Source organism: Nymphalis io, chromosome 11, assembly GCF_905147045.1.
Source record: "Nymphalis io chromosome 11, ilAglIoxx1.1, whole genome shotgun sequence".
NCBI lineage: Eukaryota > Metazoa > Arthropoda > Insecta > Lepidoptera > Nymphalidae > Nymphalis > Nymphalis io.
Window position 1 is genome coordinate 5670542 of NC_065898.1, and position 24779 is coordinate 5695320.

The following is a 24779-nucleotide window of genomic DNA, read 5'->3' on the forward strand; positions in this document are numbered from 1 at the left end:
TTACCTTAGATGGCCCAGATAAAAATAAAAATTAAATTCAGTAGAATAATAGTTATGTTAAACTTTATTGCACGTTAACTTTCTATTACAATGTTATATATTATATTATTACAATGTTATATATTATATTATACTTTAACATATTTCTCAAATGTGTTAAAGAGCACGCAATCGTTAAATATCATGGCCGAAAACAAGGAACGGAAACCGTCATATCGATTTTACGAAATTAGGTGTTATATGGGCAAACGAAGTGAAGCTACATGGATTTTGAATAACTATTGTGAGTAATTCGATTGTAATACTTTAGATAAATTACAAATACTACTTATAAATTGCTCATTCATGATATGATAACTTTGGCTAAGTATCGTAAGAGAAGGTTGACCAGTACAGTGGTATTTACATTATATCGTTAACGTGTAAACGTTGTATTGCATTTTCTGTTTATTTGTCGAATCTGTGTTATTAGAACAAGGGACATACCATTTTAAGTCTAATAGTTGACAGCACATTGAATTAATAGTATTTTTTACACTGTAATACAAATTAATGCTGTTTGGCTGTATAATAATTAAGATAGGCTATCTGCCCAGACCGTTACATAGATTAACCTACCCCCAAGTATATACTTGTTTAATTTATATTTACATAATTTCTCCGTTTAAAATTTTTAGACAGATAATACATACCGACCAATTTTTCGAATTCAATTCGAAGTTCGCACAAAGCTTGGAGCGATTGTTCTATCGATACACTTAAACTTGATTTCTCGAACTATTGTTAACTCTTCAATAATTCCCATAGCGTGATTATAATTATTGTTATTATGAGATTTCTCGACAGCTTCTTATGTGAGAATAAACTTGAAGAGCGGTCATGGGTTTAATAAATCATTACTGTATTGCACTTGTGGGAGAAAATAAAGATGTATATGATGACAATGTTACAAAAGTCTAGTATTAATTTTGTAAATATAGTTTGTACTAATATCTTGAGTGCTATTCTCTCGAGTAAACTAGTATAGAAAATAAAAATGAAATAAAAAAACTGTTACTAAATACATGTGACACGTGTTTTTAAATAATTAAAAAAAAAACAATATATGTATTTTATTTTAATATATTTTTCTTCCTATAAATATTCGGGAGGCAAAATCTATAAATATTTTTAAAAAACTTGTGAAAGATCACTTTTTGTCTCAAATGCCTTATCACCAATAATTTCTTTTATTTCAGTATTTCTTGTATTATTCATTTGCTTTTCTTTTTTCTTTTTTGTTATGTTTGAGGACTTATCGTTTTATTCGTTGTTGCTGTATATAGTATGTATTTATATCATATACTTATAATTTTGTATGTACTGATAATATAATTTATTTATGGATATATGTATAGTATGTTTATTTTATATTTACATTTAATAATTGGATTTGTTTTAATTAAATATTCATACCACCACCTACCCCATATCCTATCTGTAATTACTTACACTTGGTTGCCTGGAAAGATCGCTATGTAGCGATAAGGTCGCCATAATTGTACATTTATTTAGGCAATATACATGTTTTGTATTTTTCTCTTTGTGGTGTGTTGTACAATAAAGTATTAAAGTAAGTAAAGTATATTTTTTAAGCTTTAGAATAACTCGATTTCTCACCTCGCTTATACAAAAAGCCATAAATAAAAATATTCGTCTTGTAAATGCATAATTTAAAAATTGTAGAGTATTCTTTATTAAAAAAAAACAGTAACAGAGCTTATCACACCCTGCAGTATTCGAATTTCAAACTATCCACGTTTTTCATTTGGTTATATCTAGACGTTGTTTAAAATATATTTATTTATTCGATAAGTATTTTACCTGAACATGTCCAGACATGTTAGTTTTCAATTGATTTGGCACAAGCTGTGGCTGTTTAACTGGAAAGTAAATTTCCTTTACATTTCGCTTTCAAACTTAGATATGAAAATATTAAATATAGAAATTGTGTATTTTTAAAAAACATTGTGAAAGAAAATCAGTTAGAATTCTAGATTGTAAGTTGGTTCTTTGTATGCATCAACGCACACAAACAAGTATATATATTTATCATTCGATTTGTAATCTGGAATGACATACTTTCTATATTCTCATTATGTATAAGAAAATATTAAAAATAAATTAGAAGTTTTTAGTACTTGCGTATTTCAAAAAGGCCTACTATTAAGTGAAATTGTCAGAACTGAAAAACATTCATATTAAATAAATTTGTAAGATTAAACAAAAACAATAAAAAAATATATTTTTTATGTAAATTAAATATAATTCATATTTATCAATAATAACATGATAAAACTAAATATTTGTTAACAAACGAAGCTACGTATATATAGGTCGTCTATATGCCAGGATTATGACAGATCAGACTGTTGTACATGCAATCCTAATTATTTGTCAATATTATGTTTGTCATATATGCTGTTATCACGTTGTTTTAGATCAACAGTGTCATACATTTCTACTTACTATTATCAATAAAAAAACTCTATCATATGTGACGTAAAATATTTTGCGTGTAATATAAATACGCCGTTATATATATAATATAGTATGTATGTTAATATTTGATATTAATATTTTATAAAAAAATCATCGGTGACGTTATCGATATAGATGTAAAAGACATTCAACGTTGAAAAAAAGTTAACTAACAGCTTGTAAATATCCGAATGTTGGGTTAAGGCCTCCTCTCCCTCTTAGGAGACGGTTTAGGGCTTATTTATCAATGCTGCTCCAATGCAGTTTGGTGGCTATATAATTGGCAGAAGTTCACTGAAATTAGACACATGCAGATTTCCTCACCGCAGTGTACGAAATGAATTATAAACACAAATTTAGTACATAAAATTAAGCGGTACTTACTTGTGCTTGAACCCGCTATCATCGGTTAAGATTCAGGCGACTCTATAAATATTAATTATTAAGAATTTGAATATCTAATTATAAATAAAACACAGTGATGTAACTTTAGTACAGGAGCATCACAAAATATTTTAGATTATTTTAACTTTGACAAACAAAATTTACCTAACCGACATACATACGAATGATTATCCAAACCACAGCCTGTCACTTATATTCGAATGTAATTTATAAATACATATTTAATTAATTAATTATTAATACAGGTCTGCAATAATAGACAATTATTGATGTGTTACTATATATGTGCTACCATATTATCCTGAATAGTTTAAAGGGTTGTTTCTATAAGAGTCGCAGGGTCAACCTTGCCTCGTGCTGTTATCATTCAAACCAACTACTTATGTATTAAACTAATAGGAATTAAAAAAAATTAGAAGAAAAGGTTGATTAATAACATTTAATTTGAAAACTAAAAAAACAGTTAAAAGAAACTGTTAAATTGAATTTAAGAAAAGCATATTTATATAATAATTAGTTGAATATTATGAGGTCATTTACATTAAATATGCTGATATATTTTAACAAACGTATTATAACCAGCAACAATAGCTTTAATAGAGTAACTTTCATGAATTTAAAACGGAGCCGTCCGTCCATCTTGAATTTGTTCGTTACCCAGCCAACTATAAAATTTTGAAGAAATGAAGTACCAGACTAAATGTTATTACATTTTCAAAAATAAGTCACTGATTATTCAACTTCAAGTGTTTATTTTCTTAATTCCTTTTAGAGCTTAATTTAAATATTTCCTTCTTCATATATTTAATAGAAAAAAGGTGATATAGTATTGATTGCTTGTTTTATATATGATAAATATACATATGATGATAAAAATCATGTTCGATATTTAAAAAACGTAGTTAACAATAACGACACAATTAGAAAATTCCATATTTAAATTCTTCATTCAGTAGTTCTTTTGAGATAAAAAACAGCCTGTAATAGTTACACAGCCGGCCATTAGCCTCTCTGCTCCTCTCCTTATTCCTTCTTAATTAACCGTGGAACACACATATGGTGGAATTTCACCTGTAGTTTTTTCACGATAACTTCCTTCACCACCGAGCACGAAAGGAATAAACACAAATTTCAGCTTGCCCAGGTTACACCCGCCACGTGTTCTGGTCACTGAGCTATCTCGGCTCTATCTATTGATTAATATTTAAACATTCACAAATCGAAAAAAAATGCATTGTGTGAAAAGGAACGTTCTATTCAATATATTAATCAGAGCACTTACATTTGTAGAAACTCTTTCTATTGCTCTTTGTTACTCGTATTTTATTTCCAATCAAGTATTCAAATGTACTCGTTACATTTTTAATGATATGAAACTTTTTGCACATAATTAGAATATTTATTGTACGATTTATTATTTAATTTCAATTGTTTTAATTAGTAATATGATATGCATATAACATGACCTTTTGTAAAATTTATTTATTATTTCCGCATTAAAAATCCATCTACTATACAGATATTATAATATAAAATAAAGATTAGTCATATTAAAATGTAATATTATAAATAATTATTCAAAATAAACAGCTTTTGTTACAATAACGTTAATATTGAGTGTCAGTGAACTGGTAACACTAAGTACCTACCAGAGCGCGGTAATTCTAAATAGCAATTTTGCGGTTATTAGTGCTAATTACCAGTCAATGCTTCCTATTAGTAGGCTGTTTCTGTTAAACCAATACCATTAATTAACTTATAAGTTATTACCGTTTAAAAACTTTCTGATCGGAAACATTTTTATACGCTTAAAAACGTCGAGCACCGATTGATGGGTGTGCAGCCATTTAAGACTTCGTTATTGATGTGTGTGTAGTGTTTTTTGAATAAGATTAAGTATTTGATTTTATTAAAAGTTTTAATCTGCAGAAACAGAATCCACGGTTTTGACGGTAAGTGGTCACCAACGACCATAGACATTGACATTGTAAGAAATGTTAATGATCGCTTACATTGCCAATGCGCCACCAACCTTAGGAACTAAGATGTTATTTCTCTTGTGCCTGTAATTCCACTGGCTCACTCGCCCTTCAAACCGGAATACAACAATACCGTAGTACTGATGTTTTGCGGGAGAATATCTGATGAGTACCCACTAATCAGATATTCTACCTACCTAGACGAGCTTGCACAAAGCCCTACCACCAGTAAGTGTTGAAATGACCTAAAAACTTTGGATAAAATGAGCTCTCAGGTGGATAGGAAGTCTAAGCCCAGCTAAGGGACAAATGCTGTGTTACTTCACTTTAAGGAAATCTTTTTCGAAATGAATGAATGAATCTTGACGATACAAATATTATTAAACTCTTATTTTATTATCGTGACTTAAGATTAGTCATCGGGGTCTCCTTGTGTTTGAGTTGTCTGACCAGTTCAATAGGATTTGCGTCTTAACAATATTTAACTCCTTTCATGTCATACAAATCTAGTCTTTATTATATATGGAATAGAAGTTATAAAATCTATATATATTTTTTTAATTGACAAGTCAAAGCGTTTAAATGCTTTAAAAATGAAGCAATATCTACTTTAGACTCAAACGTGAAGGGAGAGTAATGAATTCACCCAGGTATACAATCTCGCTGACTCACGCATATCTTTTTGCATCAATGCCAACCGCATCAGCTTAACGTGACCTTCTTATTACCATGATATAGAGTTCAGATTACAATGACAAAATATGATCTAACACGAAATTATAATCAGCCCGACGTAATCGTCTTACTGTTTGAATAAATCAGTGTTGCAAGCAAATGGAGACAGGAGTTGTTTGCAAATAGAATATACGACATGCAACAATCGTGTCCCTTTGTTTTTTAAAGTTCCATTCAAGATTTCTACCTTTTGTTTGGACACAGTAATAAAATGTGTTTCTTTAATATCATATTAAAATATTAGTTTTTTTTTTATAAAGAACTGATATATAAAAGTCGACTGGAAACTCCGGAACTAGTAGTTGATTTAGCTAACATCTTTTGCCTCTAAAAATGGAGTAGAGCTGACTATAATTATATTAACGCTGTATTTTTTATATAATGAACATACATAACTAATAGTTTCTTCTTTTATTTATTTTATTATTAAGTACTTTTGTATAAAATATTATTTAATATAAATAATAAATTATAAGTTTTTTATTTTTTATTTTTTTTATTTTATTTATTTAAGATTCACCAGTGGTAAATACATCAACACGTACAAAGGAATACAATTTTAATACAACTTAAAACTAAATGCATTACCTATTAAGGTGAATACCACTTGCAAAAGTTTTTTTGTTTACATCGATATATAAATACTTTTTATTTTATTATTTATATAATAATTGTTCTATATATTAAAGGAACTTTAAAAATACATCTAAATATTGTATTTCTTGGTTCAAATTGTCTTTAAAAACATGAACTATTTCAAGTATTCTAATTATTTAAAAATAGACGCACATATATATACTCGTAATATATATTTGTAATAGTGTATGCAAACAGATTGGTTTCGTTCAGTATTCTACAAATACATTCAATGATTGTATCGTTTCTGAATAGGGTTCTGAGAACTATTGAACTTGAATACTAGTGAACGTTTCAACTCAATTTGTAATCTACATTCTAGGATAATACGCTCGAATTGTATTGAGATACTTACATATATAGGTAAGAGTAACAAATATTAACACTTTCTGCGACATTATACGTCATACATTAATTACTTAGCTATTGTGTCTAGTGTATAGCCTTGTGTTAAACAATATATAATTTAAAAAAATAAATATTTAAAATATACAAAGAACCAAAAAATATTTATCACATGCAACATTCGCCATACTTATGAATGTTTTAATTTGAAGTTTATATGAAACTATCAATGCTCGACATGCGTTGAGTTGCCTCTTTAATTTTGTCGGTTAATCTATTACTCGATACTACTTACGTTAAAATATTCCGTGCTCAAATCTATACTATCGTCATCAAATCAAATCAAATTGTCATCGCGATCGGACTATACAGTTGATGTTTTGTATCGCCATCTAGTTAAACCAGAAAGTATAAAAACCTTCTTGAAAAAACATGTCAAATGTTTGTGCCAACTTTCATGGTTATTGGTCAAACATTATCGAGGTCTTTTAGCCTCAAGCAGATATACAAATATTCGTTTTTATGTACATATGTATTGCGACATATAGAGATGAACAATGAACATGTATCCAGAATGCTTTGCCAATTAGGATCCAGCGACTGTTGCAGCATTATATTTTATATGATGCTGATGTTTTCTCGTAGAGCAACGTGAAAGTATAATTTTCCTAAGAATTTCTAGGAAGGCATTTTATGGATTTACCTTTTCAGTTATAAAATTTAAATTAAAAAAAAAAACTTAAAGCAAAGAGTTCTACGTTAAAAGGTCAGTGACAAATTAATATTAAAACTTACATTCTAACATTATCTGCTCTTGAAAATCATTCACGTTTACCATAAATTAGATCGTATAAACAAAATTACGGTTTGTGTAATAATAAATCGGTTCTATTTTTGAAATTCGAACGTTCGTTTTATTTAACGTAATACGTTTTATACCGCGTATAAACAGTTGCATCGAAATGTATCGAATGAATCTCAAGTTGAATTTCTGTATTTATTTTTAGCGGCTTCTGCGAACGTGTGAAGAATAAAGTATAAGTTAGACATGGAAACGAAATATCTACATCTATTAAACAAATAGGGTAACATATATTTAACTTACCTTCTCACTTAGAAACTTGTGGTTTAAGTTTTATGTAATTTGAAAATATTTTTGATTCGACACATTTATCCCAATAATTAAAAATATATATTAATTAAACTTGTACTTCGGTTGCATTTAGTCTAATTTTACTGCTTTTGTTAGAGCGTTGAAGGCGTTAACTCTATACACGCCCAATCTGCCAAAATCACTGACCACGGCCATTGGATTAGGTTAAATGTTAACACGGTGTAATGTATTGTTAAGGATTTTTGGCAGCGCTTTGGCAATATAAAGCACTCGTATGTAAATGCATCCTACAGCCAACGTTCCAAATCCTCGTTGATTATTTTTAAGGCAGTATATATCCCAAATGTAGTCGTCATAAGTAACGGCATGTAAATGTCGTTACTAACTGCTGGGCTAAGACCTCCTATCCCTTTTGAGGAGAAGATTTTCCGAGCTTATTCTATCACGCTGCTCCAATGCGGGTTGGTAGAATACGCATGTGACAGAATTTCAGTGAAATTAGACACATGCTGGTTTCCTCACGATGTTTTCCTTCACCGTCAAACACGAGATGAATTATAAACACAAATTAAGCACATGAAAATTCTGTGATGCTTGCCTGGGTTTGAACCCACGATCATCGGTTAAGATTCACGCGTTCTAACCAATAGGCAATCTCGTCTCGTAGTCAACATCTATCTATTATATTACTGTCAAACTTTGGATATCAGGTTTCACACGAAAAACATATATATATTTATTAAAATGAAATTCATAACAAAATATTATGCGCAAAATTCTATAGAAATACCTAGATTTCGTTACTGCGTGGGATGGCGTATAGCTCTCTCATCTTTACTTCGATACCTCCCGCTATTTTTAAATAATTTATGACTTTATCTGCTAGAAAATCAAAGCTGTAATAAGTTTCATTATGAGAACCTACGCTGCAATATAAAGCCCATGTGTGTATGTGTGATGGATTTGATAAGATTACTTGCCACTTCTATTCTATTCTATGATGCATATACAAGTGATATATCGAGACAGGCGTGGAAATGAAGATGTTAATTTGTGATATTATATAAATGTTCTTGCAGAGTGGAATGTTCATATTCTATAGTGTTTATTACTGAAATTGGCTGTTAGTGTCTTATAGACAAGCTACGGATAAAATGTTTTATTTAAGATATCAATATAAAATTGTTATTAGTCAGGAAAAATAACAAGGCTTTTTATGACCTGATTCGATTTGAATACAATTGGTCGTCTGTGTGCTATGTGTGTATATTTTCTGCCCACAATAATTGGTGATATTTCAAATATATAGTGTTCTTTTTTTGTTATTATAAAAATAGTTAACTGCAATTTATGCAATTTCAATCAATATTGTTTGTAATCTATTATGTATTTGAACTTCCAAACAATGGACCAGGTAATAACATAATTTCAATGTTCGTTGGATATTTAATCAATAATAATAATGTAATATCTGACTCGCAAACATAGGTGCACTATTTATTCCCTTACTCTCATAATCCCATGGAACGGTATTCCGACACGACCGGAAAGAGTTCAGGCGCAGGACCAACGGCTTTTCGAGGCACGGAAGTATATTTTCCAATTTCCAGACTCCGGGCGGCTACTGAAGATTTTTAACAGAAATTCCCAATAACTTTATTATCCCGACTTGGGATTTCAACCCTGGACCTCGGGGTCTGCGGCCTTATATCCAACGAGGCGGACTATAATTCCGCATCAATCAATATTTACAATGAAACATCATCGATAATTGTTCAAAGCAAATATAACGGAATGTTAGTTCAAGTGACATACTCGTATGACTTGGCCTTCAATACTGTTTATTACCCAAGTGAATTATAATAAAAATAACTTTATAATTCAAGTAAGCGTAAATGACTAATGAGGCTGGCTGGAAACTTGTGGAGGTACCACCCAGTCATCAGATAGTCTACCGTCATACAGCAATACTATTGCTGTGTTCTGGTTGGATGGGTCGGTCACTCACCAAGTGAAACTACCTGTATATCGGACATAACATACCTAAGATTGGTGGCGCATTTCAGATGTAAGGAATGGTTGGGTTGGTTGTTGGTTCTTGCGACCCCAGTGTCTATGGACGGTAATGACCACTTACCATATGGTGGCCCGTCCACCTACCTATATGTCTTGCATTTTTATCTACAACTGGGTGCTGTTGATTTTAACGATAAAACGCTTTTTATAAATTTTATATATTTAAATATAAGTTTTCACCAACCAACCCGCACTGGAGCAGCGTGGTGGAATAAGCTCCAAACCTTCTCCTCAAAAAGGGAGAGGAGGCCTTAGCCCAGCAGTGGGACATTTACAGGCTGTTACTGTAAATATAAGTTTCTCGTGGTGTACGTGATGTAGCGTTGTACTGCCTATGTCCTATATATTAAAGAAAAATGTTTTACTATTCGTATATTATGCACAATGTACAAATAGACCGATCGGGAAATTAAAACATGCACATCAAATAATTAAACCCAAACAAAATAATTAATAATAGACGATACATTAAAGGCACGGACAACGCGTCTGTGAAGATTAAAGATGTTAAACAAAATAATCTAATAGGTATTTAATGTACGTTTGTACATATATAATGTAATACCAAAACTAGCATATGAGTTTAGTTCTAAAAATAATCTCGTTCTTATTATTTTATGTTTCCTTATATTTATGGCGTGAGTTACGATGTTTTGCCATAAATTATAATAATTAATGGATAATCAGGATTTACTTGGTTTTCTTTCGGGTTAATATGTTTTCCTGTTGGGCAACGTAGATTAGGCACATATGGTTTTGTATATTCGAAGTAGGTCACTGGTGTTGAACGAAAAAAAAAACATATTTTTTATGAACTTTCTGACGATATATATTATGATTATGAAATTAAAAAAATAATAATTTGGATTTTCATTTATTATTTAAATAAAATAAAATAATTTATTAATGTCGCGAAATATATTTCGGGCTTGTGTTTTTTTAATTTATTGTTTTTGCTTAGTAAAAGAGAAGTTTCACAAATATATTGACTTTAAAGGAGCAAATACATTTTTATTAAAAGGGAATTTTCGTCGAAAAGTTCTGGAATGTTATCGTATTTTGGGAAAGTGCATTCAGACGATCGATCGAACGACCAAACTATATATAAAACTATGCATCGTGACCCACTTAAGAAGTTTACCAGGATATTCTATCAAACCGGAAAGTTTTGACAACGACCAAAACTATCTGGAAAAGTGTCGATACTTTGATGTGAAACGGTTTTAGCTCTAACATAATATTTTATATCATCAAATCTGTTTTTTTATTTTTTACTACAGGCGGTATAAATATATTTCTAACATTGTGCTCGTCTATTATATTATTATTAAAATGTAATGTTAGTAAGGCTTTGTGTTGCTCATCTGGATGGTACCACACACCTATCACGTACTTGCTTTGGACTGTGTTCGATCCTGTTCATGAATAACTATTGGTATGAACCGTATGGTCGTTTGCGGTTTCGGTGTCTATTTTTGAAATTTAAACATTTGTCCTTATATTGGTGTATATGACAGGGCTAATTTCATATTTCCTTGTATAATTTATTACCAAATTCCAATTATATATATAAATATTATTATAATATTTTTCATTTACATACATATTTTTTAAATGGAGTTATTTTACAAAGAAAAGTGAAGCTAATTTACTTTCATATGTTAATGATATAATGTTACAACCATATGATTATAAATAGAGATTGAAAATGAAAGCATTAGTTAATCATTGGCTCTCATTTCTAGCCTTTATTGTATATTAAGTAAAAGTCACTTTTTATACAGCGTTGTTCAAAGAGTCTGATCTCGTGGAGAAATCTACTTCACTTGCATAAGAACTTTCCATTGCACTTGTATTGTATGATTTATTGTTTTTGCGGTTAAAAAATATTCAAAAACCTTGTGATGCATACTGGTTATATAATATGATTATGAAATTAAAAAATCACGAAATATGTTTCTATATAATAATGTTCGTAAAATCTTTTGTCCCTGTTCTGTAAAGATTTATTCAATAACATAAGTTTATTTTTGTTATTATTTATCCTATTTACTGCAATAACTTTAGGCTGCAAACCAGCCTCGATCTCGAGTTATGTTTACTGGTGTTTCTTATATTAAATAGGTCTGTAGAATGTAATTTTTATTTAAGAAAAAAAAAACAGTTGTAAGTTTCATTCACATTTACTATTTGTTGAATTAAGTTTAAAATAATTAAAACAATATATTGATTCACGTTTAAGCATGACAATTTGTAACCTAAAAAATACACAGAGTTTCAAACATATTAGAACAGAAGGCAAAAATTAATTAAAAGTTATATATTGGTTGTGTGTATAAATAAATTACTCATTTAAATATGTATGTACGTAAAAATAATATTGAATCAGACTAAAAGTTACTGTAGCTGTCGAAATTTTCTTTTCTATTTCTAAAGATAATTACGATCAGCGACGACACCGTTAGTTCTGTAGGCAACTAGATGTCGAGGTGAAATCCGTCAAGTCACTGAACTCAGATCTTTGAATATCCCATCTGTACGAGATTGTCACCACGGCCACGCGATCTATTGATCAAGCGTTCCATGCAACTGCAATCTAATTTCGAAAGTGATCGAGATGTATCAATTTCAGCTACCGAGATAAATATTTCTGTTATCGTTACGAAATAACGTATTTCATTACATGATTATCTATTATTTTAATCTAGTTTCATAATTCGTTAGTTTACGAGTTTTATTAAATATAAGCTTTTGTTTTTCGTAAATCTTAATCGAAGATTGCAGATTCAAACCCGGGCAAGCATCGCTGAGTATTTAAGTGATTATATAAAACGTCATGAAATCGATAAAAATCTGTTTATTCAACAATCTGCATTAGAGGAACGTAGAATGGACTCCAAATCTCATCGTTGGAGGTAACAGGCTAGTTTTATATAATCAAACATTTGTTTTTTTCGTCAGAACAATATTTTCGTTATTGATATATCTACACTTAGGCAAAATATGATAATTTGATGTGCGGTAACAATTTGTAGTGTTCTCGTTGTACTGAATAGGTAATTAAGCGTTGAATTAGCGCTACTAAATACATAATTACAAAAATAATCTCAACACTTATTTCGCTAGGCCATACAAGTATTTGAATAATACATCCATGTTTTTGATGCTTAATTTAGATGAGATAAGAAAGTTGAATAAATAACAAACATAACTGAGAAATTCACACAAAACCGTTTAACTTGTAAATGATGTAACTGTTACAAAAGCAGTACAATTTAGTATATTGAAAATGTAAAAAAAAAAAATGAATTGTGATATAAGATTATCAAAAATGATCTTTAAAATATACTTTATTCAGATCGGCTCTTTAAAGTCCGTTACTAACATTTTAATAGATTAAATTGAATGTAAGACTACCATTAATTTGAAATGTAGATTCTACCGAAAGTAAGCGTCAAGAAACCATTCCTACAGTATTACATATTGTTACTTGGTGGTAGCGCTTCCTGCAATCTCGTCTGGGTAGGTACCACCCACTTATCATATACTCAACCGCCAAATAGTAATATTATTAATTAAAGTATTGTTGTGTTCCGATTTGAAGGGTGAGACATTTATAACAATCTAAAATGGATATAACACAAAATAACTAGTATTCTTTAATTATCAACAAAATGTACAGCGAACTCCAAATATTTTAATTACAAACGTGTTTAATTTAACTAAATGTGTCCTCAGGTCGGTTTTCAGGCAAAAAGCACGAGGCCCGCATTAAGTGAGTGCACGTTAGCTTACAAAGAATTACGTTACCGATGCGGGTGGCAACCGCCTTAGGAAGACCATACACTAACATTTAAATAATTAACAGTCTGTGGACATTTAAAAAAAATAACGAAATTTTTCGCTGAGTTTCTTTCGTCGGTTCTTCTCATGTGGCGTTTTCATTCACTACCAGATAAGCAAGTGTATATAAATAAATGGTATATAAATGCTATGTATATTCTATATTGAATAAAGAATTACACTTTGACTTGTCTTTGAAATAAAATCTTACTGCCGTTGTAATATTTCGCATAATTTTAAATTAATTCAATGAAATATATATTTGTTTTATGCTCTGGTAATGTTTCAAAATTATATTATAAGGTTATTATACAAGTACGGAATTCATTTAAAAAGTGCAATATAAAAGTACTTCAAAAGTAAAATCGACAAAACGAGAAGTTTTTATCGTAGTTGTACACTTGAAACATTTTCTACGTTCAAAGTTTGCGAGTGACCTAGAGAAACATGTACATTTCATTATATATATTTATACAAGCATTCATTAAGGCCAATGCAGTTATAGAAATGAATTTCGCTGAAGTACGAAATAAATTATATGTTTAACGCTTTCTAGTACTCTTTACTCGTTATTAATCATTTCATATCCATTATACAAATTATAATATTACTTTTAATTAATTATTATATAATGAATATGACAAAGATTGTATATTCAATTAATTTAGGTTGACGAAATAATTATTTATTTTGCAAACAATTGGAGTGTTTTAAAATTCGCAGGGTTATTAAAAATACATATATTTAGAAAATATTAGGTTTGAGTAACAATACATTATAGGTAGTTATTACCTTTCAGTTTTATACTTACACTCAGAACTGTTAAAGTTTATATATATAGAGATGTATAACGGCATTTGAGATTTTTAACAAGACTACGATGTCTCATAAATCCGCATACAGTATTAAACATCTTATCTAACGGCGGATGTAAGTCAGCTTATTGTAAAATCCGAAGAGTTTTCCTATTTCGCTCGCCAGGTGCACTGTGCTACGTAAAATGGGAAAATTCATTTCATTTTTTGCCCGACCGAGGCCAACCCTGTCGTCATTGCGGTATATAAGCGCTGCAGCGCTATAGCGAAGCCTCTACAAAAATTACAAGAAAAAGAGTTGAGATTTTGTTTTTTTTTATTCGTTCGCTGAAAATGGTCCGGTTCGTAATAATTTGCAACATAATAACTGTTTTATAAACATTGTTGAAAGAGTAGACGGTGATATAGTTTCTGAATTTTTATGAGATTTAATTTTTTACAATATTAAAATCTCAATACAAATTTCATTGTCATTTTCATATTCATATTCTATTGAATGCATGACACTAGAACTAAGTGCCATCATGACATTATATGAGGAAAGTATAATTTTTAAAAAGGCATTTATTCTGTATTTAATACAATTGTTATTTTCCGCATCTCTGATTGGTTTATTAAACGAGCAAAACACAAAACCGGAAAATAAAACGTTCCCAAAGAAGAACGGTTGTTTATTCTATTCAAATTGCGTGACCGATTCGGCACTTGACGCGTCACTTATCACGATACGGCGCGGTGTGACATCTCCGTGACATGAATTGTTTAAAGTGTTTAGTTTACGATGATCCACACTTCCAGGCAGCTCACATTTACATATAACCCTTATGACAAAAACAGTAAGAACTATTATGGAATATCACTCGATTCTTCTCTTTAAAGGACTTGTCGCCATTCTGTCTGCAAATGAAGATACATTATGACATTTGTTATAATTATATATGCTGCTGTCACTTTCGTTGCGGATATATATTAGCACTATAATTTCAGAATTTCATTATTAATTTCAAAATAGAATATTTTTCTGCATGTTATGCAGCTGTTCTACACGGTTGTGTCTCCGTGAATCGCACTTAGATGTCAAACATGCCTCTAACCAGCCTCAAGAATTGAGCTATCAAATGCAAAAATATTTTTTCAAATCCGACTGGTAATTCCAGAGATAAGCGCGTTCCAACGTCAAAACCAAACAAAAATTTTAGATTTATTGTATCAGAATAGATTAAAGTTTTAAACGAATCTGGGATTATTTTAATTTATTGGATTCGAAATACATCAAATAAATATAATATTTCAGATACCTACGGGCCTATAGTCTCAACGATTAACGATCACTCGTCACTTGCTTCGAAGCCAAAAGCAATTATCGATTATATATGATATAATCGATAATTGCTTTTTCTAATTGGCATAATCTTAAATACTTCATAGAAGTTCTCGCACTTTCAACGTATATATATTTTTAATTCATAACAAAAAGTTTCTCCTGTCTGTGAATAATTTGTGACTGTTTCATAATATTAGTTTTAGGGAAATTAAAAATAATAACTTAAATAAAGCTATCGCTATATAGTACATAAACCTTACAATTAACTTTATTCGTATAAAAATATATGTTGAATAATTCGTATTAAAAAGTAACCTAAATTAATCTCTTTTCTATTTACAGTAGAATCGGATACGTACTGCCTACACCTTAGTATTAAATTTAAACTCTTAGCTCAGTGATTGCAACACAATACTGGAATAATATTACTTTCGCGTGGGTTTTAATGGGCAGAAGTGTCATAGTGCGAATTCATACCAATGTTGCGTTGACCCAGACTAGACAAATATTACGCTAATATTCAACAAATTTAGGACAAAATGGTAAAACACGGTGTCAATATAATTCGACCTGCGTTAGTAGTTAGTAAGATGCTAGTGATGACAGGGTCATTGTTCGCTTTCGCAACTCGCCATTTATGCAGCCATTGAAAATAAATTATTATATTATTTCTGAGCGATATACAAAGAGTGTTTATTAAAATTTTAATTCAAGATGCAACACGAATTATCGATATATTTTTGGTTAGTTGTTTTCGTACAAATGATAAAACACCTCAAGAATAAACAGATCTGCTTCAGGTCTTTTCAAATTGATTAATAATAATAATTATTATAATATTACATAATAAATATAATCTCGCTGAATTTATTTCACCGATTATTCTCAGTTCGGTTTTCTAAGACTATGTTGATTTTTAATAATAAGCTTCAAGTGTGACCTCTTTATTAAATAAATCCTTTGGCTATGATATCGTTCTATTCAATTAAAGACCACTACGATTAATTTGTTAAGTAAATATTTATTAGTAGAGGGAACAGTCTACTCACTCACTATATATTAGGAAAGGGTGATAATAACCATGAGAACTACACTCAACGAAGCATGGCGTCAATGGTGGGGTCAAAAGTATTACCGATAAAAGCAAATTGCGTAATGATGTCCCTTTTCTATACTTTGTTCATTATCGAGAAACTAAATAGGGCGGTGTCCGGTATCACACTTCAAATAGACGGAGATAGCGTTGATAGTAAAATATTGATTCGTCCTATCTCATTACCAAGAAATGCTTACAATCTGCTAATGTTATTATACCACTTCGGTTATTGTCGGGTACAATGAAATTTGTTAAAATGTACGCCGATACCAGCCAAGCACACTGAATGAGGGGATAAAAATGACATGCAAATATATGCAAGTGTTGCTGTTATAAAAAAATATGTTTAAAAAAATAAGGTCAATGTTAAAATTTAAATGTTAGTGATAGTTAAAAAGAAAACGTTTATTTTTTCATCCATGTACTGTATTGTCCTTATATATCTTTACTTAAATAAAATATATAAAAATAGTACGACAATACGTATTTAAGTTATATATAGATTTGGTACCGCTAACCTCGTATTTGAGTATTTTATATATTTTAATTCAAAATGGATGACAGTAGCTATTTTTTTAAATTATTTGCCATTGAATTTTATGCGTAACGAAATTTTTACTTATTAAATTATAATATAAATATAATAAAGTACGCTAGTTTCATATAAAAATTAACTTTCATATTACATTATATAAATATTGTCGTTGTTATCGCACTCAAGAGTTACTTTATTTATTCTCCGTTTCCGATATTTTATAGTACGAATCTCTCAAGATAAGCTCCCCTTACATCTTTATTTCTTCGATATATTCATGTCTCCGCATAAATTTCTGATATGAGTCTTTTCATACAAAAATTTCAACCAAAGTGTACTGTCGATACACGAAAATTCAAACTATAGATATAATTATATCAATTTAAGTTTTATACTGTAAAATGGAAAAGTAAAGTAACAAAATAATTCATGTGAAATAAAATATACGTTTTTATATAAAAAAAATCGTTTATTTTGTTTCTTGTTACAAAATAATGTAAAGCTAACAATAACAGTTTGTAAATGTCTCACAGTTGGGTTACGCCTTTTTTTCCTTTTGAGGCAACGGATAGGACCTTATTCCACCGCTTAGTTTCAATGCGGGTTGGTAGATTCATATGTAACAGATTTTCATCCGACACACGCAGGTTTCCTCCCGATAGCACACTAAACAATGGGCCATGTAAGCTTCACTCTACTCTACTCGTATACATTTATTAAGGGCATCGCAGTTTGCTTGTAATCATCCTATATGAAACTGATTTAAAATATCGTATTACTAGCTCATTGTTTCAGTAATAAATTAACGAGTACTGCTAAATGTGTAATATAATGTATATAGATACAAAATCATTAACACTTTTTTACATATGACTTAAAAACAGATATTTAATATAATATCTCATGAAATATGATGGCATTTTCATTATAATGCATTATAACCTATTCAAAAATTAGTTAAGTCATTATCACATAGCATTGCTAATTCTAGCGTTTCTGTAGGCTTAACTGGCTTAACGGCTGTTCGGTACAAAGACAACGGAGCTGTTTAAAGCTGTTCAATATAATATAGTCGTCGTTGTATCCATAGGTACATATTCTCGGCTGAACGTAATCCGGATAGACAGGGCTCAGACCAGCTGGGAAACAATAGTCGGTAAATATATATCTGGTCGGAAATTTCTTCAATGAAAATGTCGACGGTATTTTTATAAATAATTTTATAATTTTGTAATACCTTGCAAATTAGATATGTATGTTATGCATCCTATCTGCAGTCGCGCATTAGAGAGAATCAGCGTGATGGTATAAGCTCCAAGTCTTCTCCTCAAGAGAACATCCTTTTACCCATTGAGATATCGACCAGCTGCTACTGTGTTTTAATAATTAAAAAATAGCATGGCAATAGATTAATTTAAATGTATTTAATAACATTTTTTTAATTGTTCTTCATTTTTGTTACAGGTATTTTGGGACAAGAATCAAACATTGGTAAGGGACGCAATGTAGTGAAATAAGTTTATATAACTTGAACAAGTGACCCATTCACGCGTTAAAATGCGGAAGTTAAATTAACGCGCGAACAGAAACGAACGAACTTAATTAAAATAGTTCCATACATTCTTGTTATAAAGGAAAATATAAAAACGCATCAACTTATGAAAGCGTAACGACAAACAAAAACCGGTATAAATAAAAAATATAATAACGCTAACATGGTTGAAATTTTAAAGCGTAAATATTTAATTTAAAGCGCAAAAAAAAACTTAATTTGATGTCGCTAAAACGTACAGAAATACAATAAATTTTAGCGAATATGGCTTTATGAAAAGGCGTCTTGTTTGGCAACGTAACCGCTGTTTTGTCGGCGCTGAACAATTTTTTTTTGCTTCACTCCGCGCCTCATTCAACTCGCACTGCATTTTTCATTCGAAAGCTGAAAACTCGGTGTATTCATACCAGAATATTATCTTGGCTCAATACTTAAAAGTTTCGCGCACAATGCAGTCTATTTACGCTAAAGTATTCCATATTTTCATAATGAATCTAACAATTTTTAATGAAATTATTTTAGAAGAACGCTGTACAAATTGTATGAAAGAGATTTAATGTGGTTTAGATGAGGGACTTTAAAATAACGGTAACATGTTTAAATAATAGCAGAATATTAAAATTTGCTTCACAAATGCACATACTTGCATTTAAATTTAGAACGTTATATAAATCAATGATATGTTATATGATATTGCCACTAATTATTTACATGGAATTAGTTTTATAAATAATTTAATTTTTTATTAATGTTAAGATGGTTTTTAGCTTCTACAATTGTATGTATATCTATTGCTCTTCTTTCGAGGAGAAGGTTTGGAGCTCATTGCACCACGCTGCTTCAAAATGGGTTGGTGGAATATAACTTACATATGGCAGATTTTCATCCGACACAAGCAACTTTCCTTATATGTTTTCCACACCACAACTTGACATGAAAATCCAATGTTGCTTGCCTGGGACTCGCAAACTTCGCTTAAGATTCACGTGTCACGAGCCGAGTGATTCAAATCACTCGGCTCACGTCTTTGCTTTTTACAAAAAAAAACTGACACCAAAAATTTAACACATAACAATTCGATCCAACGATCACTAGACCAAATCGGTAATACGACATCTAATTCGTGTAGACAGCGTCTGTCAGAACTTTTGGTTTTATTTCAGTAGTCTCAGACGTCAATAACATGCGCAATGAGATGTGGAATGGTAAACGGTTTTCAAATTGAAATTTTATATCTCATCAATTTAATTTTTCGCTACATAAATGAAAAAAATATTTCATCATACTCTGCATTGCGATCTATTTAATATAGTAAATTGCTTTTTGATTGATTGCGAAACTAAAAATAATTATGACTAAGAGAAAACATCTATATACCTATCTATATACTGCTATCCTAACCTACCACTTATTTTATTACAAAATAGTAATCAATTGTATAGAATTGTTACTATTTTTGATAGCTTGATGCACTGACATTGACTGTGTCCTTTAGTAAAAGTCTTTTTAGTAAAAGTTTTTTTAGTAAAAGTCCTTTGGCTGACCACTTATGGTGCAGTACCAAACCACCATTCAATTATATTTATTAAAAAATAAAGTATGTATGTACCTATTTAAAAACGCGTAAGAGAAAAGATTTTTTTAAATACTTATATTATAACAAAGTCTTTCTAGGTATACATGTAGATATCATAGTTACCAAAAATGAACTGCAAAAGGTTAAGTAAGTCAAAAGCGTTACACAGTAAAGAAAGCTTTCGTGAAGCTAGTGACCTTTTTAACATTTCTTAAAGGTATAAAGGAGTCTATTGTTCTAATGTTGTGCCTTTCTCCCTTCTTGACTTGTAACTAACTGCCCTAGAGTCTTGTTTCTACCATTTTCATTTCCTTACGCGATGCTCGACTCGTAAAGAAAATATATTTTCGCAGAGACAATATTAATTTTCATTGTTGAAAAAAGTGATTTTTTTAAAGTAATTTCTTACTTTTGAAAATTGCAACTTATTTGTCTTCTATTCATGTATATGTAAAACATCTTGATATCATTATAATCACATTTTATACTCGGAATACGTTGATATTAAAATATAATATACTGTCATTTAAATAAATGGTTTTGCGCGTGCATAGACAAGAAAAGCTACACATGGCTTCGTTATTCCTCACGTCTTATATTTTATATTAACACTTTGTTGTAGTTTACTATTTGTATGTATAGTTTTATTTCCGTTAAATCGTTCGCTCTATCGTTATTGCTCTTTTATTAAATAATACTTCAGATCGTACTTCTCCATCAGAACTTTATAAAGATCCATAACTTTTCGAGTATAATATTATTATAAAACTTCACCGCAGCCTATCGAATTTCTAGTTTAAAATTGAAATTTGAAAGCCTAAGTTCGTCAGAGCCTGAAACTTGGAGAGTTCGATATCGTCAATTAGTTCGTTGGCTCGAGTATGAGTTGAAGCTGCCTGAGTGCCTGACTCGGCCTGAGTGTAGTCAACTTGTGCTCGAAGCTCGAGTCCAATTTACGTTACAGTCTACGTTAGATCTATTAAAACAGACTTTTTTTATAAACGTTCCATTGCATAATACTAGAAGTATCTGTACTAAAAGTTCACAACACAGAGCATATACGAGTTCATATTGGTTAGTGTTATTTTAGTTACAACACGCACAAAACAGTTTATATGTATAAAATACATCAACCAACTGATTGAAACAGGCAAAAAGCAAAAATAAATATTATCGTTCAATGGTTCACAAAATAAAACAAGTAACTGCATAAAAAAACGTTGTTCCATTTTTAAATTTTAATATGTAATGTTATGCTATAAATCGTACCACACAAACCATAGGAATAAAAAATGTAATTATGTTGTCTATCAGGATCGTTTGTTTGGGCGGGCGGCGCTAGGGCAACGACCTCGCTAATAACTTCCGTTTACCTGCAAACGTAGGCCAGACTAGGCTTTGAAAGTGAAAAATGTATTTAGTTTACAATATGAAACATCGGTGACGCTTTATTTATTAAATTTTTTATGAATAAATCTTTCTAATACTAAAAAAATCTGTCTTGAGTTTTTTTTCTGTTATAGCGTGTGTCAATGCATATTAAGCATCATTAGCCAATGTTATTTATGTCTTGTCATATTTAAAACGATATTACTTTTTTAATATATAGAACCTTTTATGTAGTCTTCTTATTCTTAAGCCGTTTATCCGTATCTTAAATCATATAAATTTAAATATAAAAGAGAATATAACCAGTCTTGATATATCAGACATATGCGATATAAAAGTATTGTCAGTTACCGGAATGCAAAGGAAAAAGCTAACGTTCAAAGTTGTCAATACCTATTTAACATTTGCCAGCGGCAATTTTACCTTCCAAGTAGTCTTGATACTTAAAGAGGCGGTCGCCTGTCGTAAATACAAACGTTAGTAGTTAAATCAAATAATTCTTAGTAAAATTATCATAATTATATCTGCAATATTATTATATAAGATTTAAAAGAAATTCATAACAGCACCAGTATTTTACCGGAAAATATATTTACTTTTTGTAATAAAAAACAAGATCATTAAAAAGTTTTGCTTCTGAGATTGTCACCAGAAAAATAATAATTTAAATTTAAAATACGTGTAAAAACGATTTAAATAAAAACAAACAAACCAACCAACTATTGGCTAATTAAATTAACAATGGCTTCCGAAGCATTGATTCGCTAACAACTGATTATGTACCACAATCGAACATTTTCGTTTTCAAACATTTTGTTCATAATTCTCAGTAGCTAAAAGTAATTTCAAACCATTCTCTGAAAAAACTGTTTTTTCTTTACTTACCAACTATTTCGTTATTAGCTGTGGATTTCGAGTTTAAGTGTTCTAATATTGGGTGGTAAATTAAAGTTAAAAAATAAGACTATTAAAAAAGCAGTGGGTGATAAAGTAATACATAATGTAATTCTAATGTTATAATCGTAGTAAATGAAAATCACTATTGTATTTTATAATATAAAATCAGATCAATAATACGTTCCTGTAATAAATTGTTCCCTTGATTTAATACGAGTTCATTGTCGATCGACTAAAATTCAATCCGACCTACATTGCCTTTCAATGTGCCTTCCATATACCCGTTCCGCCTAAGGGTATGCAAATATAAACTTTAAGCTAAATTAGCCGCTATTTACATAGCGAGTGAGGATAATTTCAAATGAATAGTCTTTTGTGTACGGAAACGAAGAAGTTATTGCTTGCATTGCGGCAATGGTGTCGAATATTGTTAGTTTGTTGTTTCAAAATAGTTTGTTTCGTTTTCTTAATACTAGCTTCTTGACTAAGCTTTGATCAAGACTGAAATGTGTTTTTTTATATATCATTCGGTTGGTATATCAGGTTTGAGATTTATTTGGTAACAGCATTCGTCACAAACCACCACCAAACAGCAATACTTAGTATTTTTGTGTTTTGATACGAAGGGTGAGTGAACCACCCAAGCAGCCCATTTACCTCTCCCGCTATCTTACCTATTTTATATCAAACAAAAGACTTCGAAAACGACTTCGTTTGACTATTTTCATGGAAGTTCTCATATAATATATATGTATACATTTTTATGGAAATTGTATCTTTACCATACACTTTCCGCTTACATATATATAGTTGAGATAAAGTCTGTATTGCTCTTGCTAGTATAATATAAAATTTGACACAATACGAGAAGTTATACATTTTATTAGAGTAACTATTCTAAAAAACTTGAATTTTTACCGATTAGCTTCTATTAATTACCATCATTTTGACCGTTAAACTTTATATAATATAATTTGAAACAAAATGATATGCGTATAGTTTAATAATTGTAATTAATTACGAAGTTATTATTAATTAAAACTTTTACATTATCATAAAACCATGCATATAATTTAACACGCATGGCCGCTGAAGAAAATCATGGGAATTTTTCTTCTATTGTATAATTTACATAAGCCTATGCAGATTAAATAGTACGCAGTTTTGAGATAGCCGCAGTCACGAGGGCTCTTTTCTCACGAAACTTGTTCCGGTCAGTGAGTTCATTTTTTGTTTTAAATTATTATCATAAAGATTGAAATAAACAATGGCGTCTCGTGTCTTTGATTGAAATAATATTGGGTTGATTTAATGTCCTTAACGAGTTATCACGTATTATAATTAAAATGTTTGTAAAGATGTACAGAAATGTCATTGACTTAACGTTTTTTATAAAAAAGGCGTAAGTAACTCAGTATCGTAATAAATAAAGACCTTTTAGAAACTATGAAAATCATTGTATATTCAACACGTCACATATGTACATACACAATTGTTGCATACAATTTGATTAAAATTATTTCCATTGTAATTAAAATAAAATAGAAATACTAGTATGAGGGTAAATGTTAACAATATTTAAAATTGTTATAAATTTTCAGTGAATGTTGACGTGTATGACGTTGAACTTTTGTAAATCAAACAGGCTTGTACATACGATTTATTAAATAACGTGACAATATTGCAACAAAGGCGTTAGATTGGATTCGAATCGGTTTCACAGCAGATTGATTTGAACTTTTTCTCTTCGAATCGTTTATTTTGTACAGACCACGGATTTTATGACTTTATACAATTTTTTTTTTCTAAAATACTGAGTTTTATATGAAATATATTTTTATTTAAATGTTTCATTCATTTTATTGAATGTTACATTGTGTTTTTATCTTTATGTTATAATAAAATTAAATTATAACAAAAGCTATTACTTTAAAATTAAATA

The 24779-nt window shown here is 30.1% G+C and overlaps 1 protein-coding gene across 9 annotated transcripts in view; it reads left to right on the plus strand.

The window, feature by feature from the left end:
* The window catches only part of LOC126771828 (rap1 GTPase-activating protein 1), a 296244-nt gene that overhangs the window by 235960 nt on the left and 35505 nt on the right, over nucleotides 1-24779 (plus strand). For 3 of the 9 annotated variants that reach the window (XM_050491948.1, XM_050491956.1, XM_050491954.1), the window contains exon 2: nucleotides 18888-18914. The exons of the other annotated variants lie outside the window; for them this stretch is intronic. In XM_050491948.1, the coding sequence (XP_050347905.1) occupies nucleotides 18888-18914 (27 nt within the window). The remainder of the gene's footprint in view (nucleotides 1-18887; nucleotides 18915-24779) is intronic. 9 annotated transcript variants of the gene reach the window in all.